Source organism: Hypomesus nipponensis, chromosome 21, assembly GCF_054491055.1.
Source record: "Hypomesus nipponensis isolate SF chromosome 21, ASM5449105v1, whole genome shotgun sequence".
NCBI lineage: Eukaryota > Metazoa > Chordata > Actinopteri > Osmeriformes > Osmeridae > Hypomesus > Hypomesus nipponensis.
The window spans coordinates 2,487,501-2,497,500 of record NC_140381.1 but is presented as its reverse complement, the minus strand read 5'-3'; the positions used below and the strand labels follow the sequence as shown (position 1 = coordinate 2,497,500).

General features: G+C 46.1%; 1 protein-coding gene across 3 annotated transcripts in view; it reads left to right on the top strand.

Moving 5' to 3' along the window:
* Positions 1-5,918: 5,918 nt before the first annotated feature.
* The window catches only part of cp110 (centriolar coiled-coil protein 110), an 11,632-nt gene continuing 7,550 nt past the window's right edge, over positions 5,919-10,000 (top strand). For 2 of the 3 annotated variants that reach the window (XM_084685468.1, XM_084685466.1), the window contains exons 1-4: positions 5,920-6,232; positions 6,682-6,832; positions 7,039-7,164; positions 7,407-10,000. The exon at positions 7,407-10,000 is cut by the window's right edge and continues 230 nt beyond it. In XM_084685468.1, coding sequence (XP_084541594.1) covers positions 6,683-6,832; positions 7,039-7,164; positions 7,407-10,000 — 2,870 coding nt within the window. In that variant the 5' untranslated portion in view covers positions 5,920-6,232; position 6,682. Of the gene's footprint in view, positions 6,237-6,681; positions 6,833-7,038; positions 7,165-7,406 lie in introns of all 3 variants that reach the window. The other variant, XM_084685467.1, reaches the window with a different exon arrangement.

The following is a 10,000-nucleotide window of genomic DNA, read 5'->3' as shown; positions in this document are numbered from 1 at the left end:
ACAGAGAACGCGAGAAAGAATAAGAGGGTGAGGTGGTTCTGCTGGATAGATTTGTCAGTGTTGGGATTGGGCGCAGGGCAAGCTAATTAGCATATCTTCACAAATACCCTTGACCCTTAAACCTTTGAACTACAGGAAGAACTCAGAGAACTACAAGACATGGCCATCTGAGGCAGGGGGTTTGAAGTTTTTAATTCATATTTAGTGCCGTTGACACAGGCCCTAAGTGTGTTTGGGTTCTTTGATCCTGTGAGTGTGAGTGTTCAACGTTGTAGCAGGAATTCTGTGAACTTCTGTGACGTCAGTGTTCAATGTTGGTTTTGCTATGAATTTAGCTGTTTTGATCTGTAGCGCCCCTCCTTCTCTATCTCTCTCTCTCTCTATTCTCTCTCTCTCCCTCCCTCTCTCTCTCTCTCTCTCTCTCTCTCTCTTTACATCCTGTATTGTACTCCTGTATTTGAACCCAGTGGGCTTCCGTACGTTGGTTCCTGTATACTTCCTGTTTCATCAGAAATCACAGAAGAAGAAAAGGAATGTCCAAATTCAAATCAGATGTTTTTCTTGTTTTGTTTTTACTGGAAAATGTTTTGTAAAGTCATGAGAGAGGCCTATGAATGTCCCCTCATTGCACTGGTTTAGCTCTTTGTGAGATTTCACGAAATAGTTTTCTTTCTACCCCAGTTCTACTACCTGTGTGCTCACCTGCACTTATTGGAATACACTGACCAATCAGGGATGAGGTGGAGGCATTGGGCATCCAATCCGGAACATGTTATGCTGTGTCATATGACTGCCATGTAATGCTCAGTCATGTGATTGGCTAGTTCAGCTTCCTGGTCATGCTCAGTCTTGTGATTGGCTGGTTCAGCTTCCTGGTCAGGCTCAGTCATGTGATTGGCTGGTTCAGCTTCCTGGTCAGGCTCAGTCATGTGATTTACTGGTTCAGCTTCCTGGTCTGACTTAGTCATGTGATTGGTTGGTTCAGTTTCCTGGTCAGGCTCAGTCATGTGATTGATTGGTTTCTCTGATTGGTTGGTTTCTCTGTTGGGAAACCAATAGAAGACTTCAATACAGCTATGCTTAAATGATTTTTTGTGGGTATTTGTCGTAAAAATGTTAAGAATCTTAACAAGTACCAGAAGCCCGTGATTGTTTCTTGGAAAGGCGGGCTCGTTCTTGTGTGTGTGTGTGTTTTTATAAGTTATAGATTTTGTTTTTCTCACGCACATGTGTAAGGGTGAGTCACCCGTAAGCTTAACCATGATGCTGTCTGTGTTGCGAACGTTCCGTATTCAAGATGGATCTTTGTCTGTAAGTGTTGAATTTTATAAATACATAAGAGTATCTTTGCATTGTTTATAAAAACCTAAATCGATACAAAAAAAAACTGATGTGAGAAATTGTTTGATATCTCTCTTTTTTGCGACTGTACCAAAAGTGGCTTAACAAAGTTGATAGCTTTTCATCCTTCCTCTAGTGTGAGTGTGTGTGTGTGAGTGTGTGTAACCGTGGGCTAAGAGTGTGGGGTGACGTGTGTGTGTGTGACGAGGTAACGGTGTTGTTCACTGTGTAACGGGTGTAACATTGTTCTCTGTTGGGTTTTCAGACTAAAGGGGAGAAGGGTGATTGTTGCTGTTGTTGCGGTAGTCGTGGTTACCGGGCTGTTCCCATGACTCCTTGTAGCTTTCACAGGCTTAGCGTTGTATACGTTGATGTTATACACACATACATACATAATGTGCAAATTCATGTTTATTACATGTTAATAATGAATAATAAATGCTTATTTATGTTAATTCCATGTTTATAATAACATAATCCATGATAACTAATTAGATAAAAATAAACATGTTACTTGAAAGACAAAGAAAGATTGAAAGGAAGCTAATAAAAAAACAAAAAATATCAGATACAATTTGAAACCTTTTTAAATAGAGAGCTAATGGAAAGGTCGTAAATCAACTGACAAAGAGCTGCTGCAGAGGCTCATGGGAAGTATGCGTTATTGGTTCCACGATGACATCACCCTCCTCTGCTCTTTGTTATTTTTGCGATGAGTGATTTATTGTTTATTATTGTTATTTAATATTTTCTAAGGTGTATATTTTGTACTATGGATATTATATATATATATATATATTTAATGCAGATTCTAAATGTTTATTAGTTTGTTTTGTACATGCCATGGAAGTGACACTTGTAGATGTTGTTGCTGTGGCACTGATTTACGGGACAATGACTGACACGCTGAAAAATCATAGCCCTGATCTATCAGAGCCATGAACAGCTTTCACAATCGTTCGGCTCTCAGACCGGGCCTGGAATGTTCCGAGGACAGAAGGACTGTAACCGCGACGACAACAGCTTCCTCCCTGTGTGGAGTGTTGGATGTCAGTGGAAGGGTTTCTCTCCTGCGTGTCTGTGATTGGTCCACCTGGGAAGGAGGAGGTCTGATGGGGTGGGGTGGTGGGGAGGGAGAGAGGGAGGTAGGGGGGGGACAGAGAGAGGGAGGGAGGGAGGGAGGGGAGAAAGGGAGGAGACAGGAGGGTGTGGCAGGTAATATAACCCCAACCAAGTTGTTATTATGAATCTCTGGGTTTGATCAAGCAACTCAAGAGAAACTCTACTGCTGCAGAAGTTGACTGACAGCCACGACTGAGAACCGGTTTAGCTAAAAACATTCACTTATCAGATGCTTCTATCCAAGGCGATGCACTGGGGGGATTCCAACCTGCAATCATTTAATCTGCAGTCAAACGCTAATCCACTGAGCCATACCCATCCTCCTTTCTCTCTCACACCCATGGATCCTCTGGGTATGAAGGAACACACATACTGCATATGGATGTGATATATGTACAAAGAATATATGTCCTGTTTCTGCTATTTTAAATGGTAAAAAAAAAATGGGCCAGTTATCTGTGAAATTCAATTTTTCTCCATCTCTCTCTCTCTGCCTCTCCCTGAAAAAAGTATTTTTCTCTCCCTGTGTTTGAAGTTGTGCTGTATTGTTCTTATTTAGATTATGCCATGTCATGGTGGCGTTTTGTTGTTTAGTTCCAAAAACGTAGACATAGCCAGGCAAAAGCAAAACAAAAAATGTTTTGCTTTTTACAACATTTCTAAGCTTGTTCTAATAGTGTCGTTCCCTATCCCAGTATGGTTTTTAAACGTTTTCGCTTTTATCAATGTTGATTTAATTTAAGTTTTCCGTATTTGTTTGTTTCTACAGCCCCCATGTTGCTAAGGGGGAGAGCTTCGTACTGAGTGGTGGTGCGTTGTCGTGGTGACTGTTGTGAAGTAAATATATATACTAGGCAAAGCTCCAGGAAGGAGGCAGGAATGGAACTCGAGGAATCGTGAAGTTGTCATCTCTGTCGTTGTTGTTTCAACGTGTTGTCAAACATAAGACAGTTACATTGTTGACAAGTAGCAAGGTCAGTAACAGCTTTCCAAAACAGCTAACATATCTAGCTACTAGTCTATCTCCCCATCTGTCTATCCTTTAATCTACACGTTAATCCACACATTTTTTTTGTTATCTCACCATCACAAAAGCTTCATTCTTTCTACCGTGTCTGGTATCTGTCTTCCAAGTTCCCTATTGGTTTCCAGAGCACTGTACAAATAGTTACAGACAAGAAATGCAAAGCTGGTGTGTGTGTGTGTTTGGTCGTTTGTGTGAGCGAACCTGCTCAACCCAAACTCTTTCCCTCTTCCCTAGTGGACACAATCCTACACCCTAGCCTTCTACATCCTAGCTTCCTACACCCTAGCTTCCTACTTCCTAGCCTCCCACAAACCCCCCCCCCTCTTCTTTCCTCGTTTACATCCTCCCCTCTGTCCACTGGGGGTCACGGACCCTCTTGGCATCCACACGCTGGATCAGAAGGCACGGCAGGAGGTCATGTGTGTGTATGTGTGTGTGTGTGTGTGTGTGTGTGTATGAGTGTGTGTGTGTGTGTAGTGTGTGTGTGTGTAGTGTGTGTGTGTGTGTGTGTGTGTGTGCGTCTGGAGACGAGCCAACGCAAACCTCTCCGCTGTGCTCATTCAGTTCGAAAAGTAGTTGAAGGGTCGTAGCTGTTCTTTCAACCCACTTCCTTATTGACATTATAGATTAACAGGCAGGAAGCTGGGAGGGTAACAAACTGGATCAACCAGGACCTTCTCTGACACACGCACACGTATGGCGACGCGGTATCTGTTAGTGTAGGAGTGAGAATCATTAACTCCTAATCGTTCCCGCTTGACTAATCAGTGTTGTGGCCATAGTCACATGTCCTAAGGTGGGTGGTGAGTCAGAACTTTGCCTACCTGCTCCTGACCAATCACAGACCGGTTTCTGACTCTTGGGGTGACACGAACAAGTTCAGACACAGATACAAAACAAATACCTTCTGTCTCTCTCTCTCTTCCACTCACTCACGCACACACACAGTAAAATAAGGTTTCTCCCTGTCTCTTACACACACACAACATATACAACTTGGTTTCTCTCCACCCCTCACGCACACACACACACACACACACACACACACACACACACACACACACACACACACACAGTTATTGGCAGCCAAAACCACAAATATGTCTTGGGAGATCCTCCCCATTTGACTGTTTTATCTCATCTCTTTCAAGCAGCCACATCACATGCTGTGTCAAGTGGTGAGCATATGACTAGCCTGCTCTCTGTAGGGGAATCGTGTGTGTGTGTGTGTGTGTCCAAGGAGTAGACTTGCTATCAGCTAGTGTTGCAGTAGTGAGTGTATGAATATGGAAATTTGAGCTTTTGTGTCCTAGAAACCAGCCATTCTGTCGTCTTGTATGTCTGTGTGTTAGGTATAATAAATTATTCTATCACAAGACTTTTTATGGGTAAGAATACTCGAAAGTTACTGTCAATTTAATTGTAGTATTTATTAACGGAATTATTGTACTTTTTGCAATTTGTAGATAGGTAATGCTGATGTATTGTTGGTAACTACGGAAAATTGTTTTATTTTCTGTCTGGCACGTCCTTAATTTATTGATGTATATATTGTATGTTTGTTGATAAACAGCATACTTTATTTTGTATATGACCAATAAAACACCTTTTAAAAACACAGCCCTTCCTGTTACATTTATATCCAATGACAAACTGGATAAACACACGATCATGACAGTAGCCTTTGGTACCTTGGAAGCGAGAAGACACTATTTAGTTGTATTTTTAGGTCAAAGCCAGTTTTCGTCCACCCCATTTTTACAGATAGTTGATGCAGACCAAACCACAGTCCCTAACAAGTTTGACCGCAGCTTCATCTTTCTTCTTAATTAGTTGACACATGGTTCAGATGATGAAGTGCTTTTGTTCCAGAGCCTCCTGTGTTTCCCGATGTATGGTCTCAGCGACCTCCCATGTGTTTGATGAATGTGTCGAAATCCTATAAAGGTGATTAGATTGGAAATCTAGGACAAATCCCTCAAGGTAACCACATTAATTTGGTTATTTGGCTGATGTAGGTGTCGACCTGGCCTGGTTCTATCTAGATCCAACTCTCTCACCATCCATCTACCCCTTCTCTTTTACATTAGGCCTATCTTCTAATTTTGGCCTAATTATATAGAAATTCTTAAATTTTACATGCAAAGTAGATACAATAGACACATGACTGTTGATCTTTGATTAAAGTTAATTTCATTTGGCCAATCATTAAGTGGCACTAAATGTAGCTATGTCTTTATAGTCAAAGAGATTCGCTTAGTAGATCTTATGAAACCATAAAATATTTCTTTGTTTTCCACCGACAATAGCCGTACACAGCTGTAGGTGGCAGTAGCAAAACATTCTACTGGTAGAAAAAAGGATCCGGTTGGTTTTAGAAAAAACATGAAACGGAATACAATAAAACGTGTCCTGTTGCTATCACAACCGAGTATCTTTTGCCAATTTGGAGTATTTAAAATAAAATAATATATTATGTGAAATTTAGGATCTGTACAAAAGTATTTGACAGTCATAAAATACGTTTTAATCATCATATAAATGTGTTTTATAAATAGCTCTATACTTTTTGAAAATCCATTACGGGATTTGTGGACGTTACTTGTGGCAGTTTCCAAACTGTCACTTTGCTGCTCGCGGCTCTACTGTAGAGGAGGCGCGTAAAATGTAAACAATCAGTGTGTCTAGATATGAGTTTCTTTTGATTTGGATCTATCAACTTTCAGTCATTTTGGAATTAATGTAGGTAAAACTTTGTTTTGCGTTCTCTTATAAAAGTTAATACGCTTGTGTAGCTCTAACGTTATTTCGTGATAGTTTGCTTAATGTAAAGATAGTGTTGTAGCTAGCCTTGTAGTCTTGCTAGTTAGTTAGCTGCTAAGCAGGCTAGTAACTGTACTGGTAATAGTAAATATCTGGTTTAGGTGGTGGTTCACAAAATGCCACTGCTTGTAGCTCGCTAGCTTGCTTTTCTTTTCTGTTTCAAACGTTACATTATTGTCTAACTGAGCCAGATGAGGTAGCTAAATCGATTTCCTTCAGTTCCTAATTTGTCAGGTAAATTCAATTAAATGGAAGTGAACCCGCTATGAAATAACGTCGCCTTGCTCGGTTGTTTCGTAATCAACCAATCCACTGTGGTTGTTCAATTTGTTGATAAAAATAGCACTAAGGGGTTTGTTCATTTGTAGAATGGAAGATTATGAAGATTTCGCGCGACGGCGGCTTTTAGAGCTGAGGTTGAAGAGCAACGTCGGTCAACCGTCAAATCAACAGGGACCTGGTTGCCATGATGACCACTCCGTTATCCGCTTCCGTGGCTTACCCATACTGCCACCGTTGGTAAGAATCACATTACAAGGACACACACACTTCTAATTTCACCAGCCTAGACTGTGAACAAAGTTATGTTATCGCTTGATTCTGCGAGGTAACTTCTAGCTATAGCAAAGCAGCCTGTCATCAAGAATAAATATGATGGTATTTTACCCGCAACATTGTATACAAAAAAAAACGTAAACAGAGAAATGTGTCTGTGTTTCCTCCAGCTCTCAGTTGAGAAGAGAGGAGAGATGCAGAGGTACAGGGAGGAGGCGTGCAGCGCCCTGGACAAGAGAAACACTCTGCTGGAGACTAGGATGTCCCGCATCCAGAATATTCTACACAGCGTCCAGGTAAACTGGTGACCTGGATCTAAAACCATTCAGTCACTTAGGCCTGAATCGTGAATATTTCTCTCACCACCCCCCCCCTCCCCCCTGCCCATAAGCCCTCCAGCTGCAGAAAATGTATTTTATGTATTTTTGTTGTTCATCTCTGTTTGCCCTAAGTTGCCAGAATGCCAAAGGTAAATTAAAATTGTATGTAAATTTAACGGACAATAACATTTTCTTATCTTATCTATTTGTCGCTTCAGCTGAGGAGAGCTCCAACGTTGGAGGAGTTCATTCACGGGGACCCCGGCCTTGCAGCGTATCAAGCCCCCCCCATCCACCCCTCTAGCACCAGCAGAACACCTCCGTCCCTCAGTGATGACGCCTCAGTGTCGCAGAGTGATGACGCGTTAGAATCCGTCAAGGACAGCCTCTCCTGTTCCTCACAGCCAGGCCTGATGCATGATGGGAACCCGTCTGTGAGCCATCGTCAACTAACCTCCACGGCCTACAGTGCCTTCTCAACCAATCGCCTCACGCATCCCCTTCGCTCCAATCAGATGCCTTCACCAATGACCTCAACTGAGCCTCGCACCCAATCGGGTGACCGGGAAATGAGATCTCAGGATGTGACCTTCGACCCCCTGGCGGACGTGAGCCACCAGACGCAGTCCTCTGGTTACGACACGTATGACAACGCGGAACGTTCCGGATTCGTCTCGACCAGGGCCGAGGAGAGGGAGGGCGTGGCCGGACCGGAACACGACACGATATCTCAGGGAGGCTTTTTTCTTCACTACACCACATCCGTGATGCCGGACGTCATCAGCCTCCCGAGGGGCCCGGAGGAGAGGTGTGATGAGGAGCCGGGGACTCGTCATGGGGCCCTGCACAGATGTTCGGTGGAGGAAGCGTGCGGAGTTTTGTCGCGGGTTGATGACGTCACGGGAAGCCGTGCGGGCGGAGGGCCGGCGATGCCGTCTCCCTCCTGCGTCGACGAGGAAGTGGCCCCTCCAATGGGAAACCTGGGAGAGAGCCATCCAGGAAGTATTTGTGAGTTCTTGGAGATATCCACCCAATCAAAACAGGGCCAGAACATGGACGCCCAAGCTCAAGGACAGGGTACACCAACCAGTCCTGAAGGACATGCAGCATGCGAAGGGGCATCCGTCCACCCTCAGAGACCAAACCCAGCTGAGCCCCAGAACCAACCTAAAGGTCAGGACGAAGAACCGGGGAGGGGGCAGGAGGTGAAGAACATGGAGCTAGAACCTCAGGGGGGTCCGTACCGCCTGAGTCTCCAGACTCTGCTCAAGAAGTCTCAGGAACACCGGCGTCGCCAACGGCAACTGAGGAACCAAGCCAAGGCCATGAGAACGAGGGAAGGGGGGGAGGAGCAGGGGAGGAGGAGAGGACAAGAGGAGCGGGGGGGGGAGGAACAGGGGTTCTCGGATAAAGAGAACGACGAGTTCCCCAAGACGGGGAGAACGTTGGAGGCTAGGAGAACGCGGGAGAGGAGAAGGGAACCGGCCATGGGAACGTTCCAGAAGGAAGCCTGGGGTCCGGGAGAAGAGCCGAAGGAGAAGTCCTGGTATCTGGACAGAGAGGAGAGTGCTGGGAGAGACTCTGGAAAGAAACGTTGGGACGGAGAGAGAGACACAGAAGGAGGTAGTCAGACTGAGGCGTTGACCTCTGAGGATGTTCATCTGGACCTCTCCCCAGAGGTCATGGCCCAGTCACGCCTCACAGACCTCCTTCCTCAGGCACAGTATGCCACCTCCACAGCCCTGGAGGCCCCAGTCCAGACCAGGGGTCCGGGTACAGCCAGTGGCCCAGATCGGCCTACCTCCCCGCGGGGTGGGAAGTTCCACATCGTCCCTACCCCTCAATTCTGCATGAGCCCCGTTCGCTGCAAGAGCAAAGGCAATGAGATGCCTGGAAGGGTCTGTAGGGGTGGGGCCTCCTTGGGAAACCTCCAGGTAAATGCACCTCTGGACGTCGAGCTGGAGGATCTCCAGGCTCCTGCTGGCCCTCCTGTCTCCCCCACAGCGCCCCCGGTGACGGGAGGTGGGATCGCAGGAGTGCCCCTTTCCACCAGCTCAGAACAGGGAGAGCAGATAGCTCTGCTGGAGCTGAACCTGTCCAGCCTGAAGGCTCTGATCTCAGACCTGGAAGACACACTCACACAGCCTCCAGAGCACCACACACACACAGCAGAACACCACACACACACAGCAGAACACCACACACACACAGCAGAGCACCACACACACACAGCAGAGCACCACACACACGATGGCGATCTTGACGTCGACCACAAACGCAGCCACGGCGACCGCTCTCTGGACGCCGTGGTCGAGGGAACCGACTTAGCCTTGGACACCCAACCCGTTCACGTGGACGTCTCCAGACTGTTCCTGCAGGATGAGGAGGGCTGGACCGGGGGTCTACAGGAGAGAGGAGGAGGGAGGGGTGGAGGAGGAGGAGAGAGGGAAGGAGGAGGAGGGAGGGAAGGAGGAGGACGAGGAGAGAGGGAAGGAGGAGGGAGGGAAGGAGGAGGAGCACTGACCGTAAGCTCAGCTGGTGGTCTTCCCTGTCGAGTCCAGTGGTCAGACCTCGTAGCGAAGGCTGAGGAAGTTAGCAGCGTCACCTACAGGAAACAGGAAGTCAGCCAGACACAGAAGCCTGTGACTCGTTGCGTCACCTCGCTGGCCCAGAAGATGCGTGTGCTCGACGTATTCCGGAAGGTTCCGCCGGAAACTAATGTTCTTTACAAGACCTCCGTCCTCTCCGACACCAGCAACCATCGGCCGGATCGACACGACCATGACTCCTCCCACTTCCTGTCACTCAACCA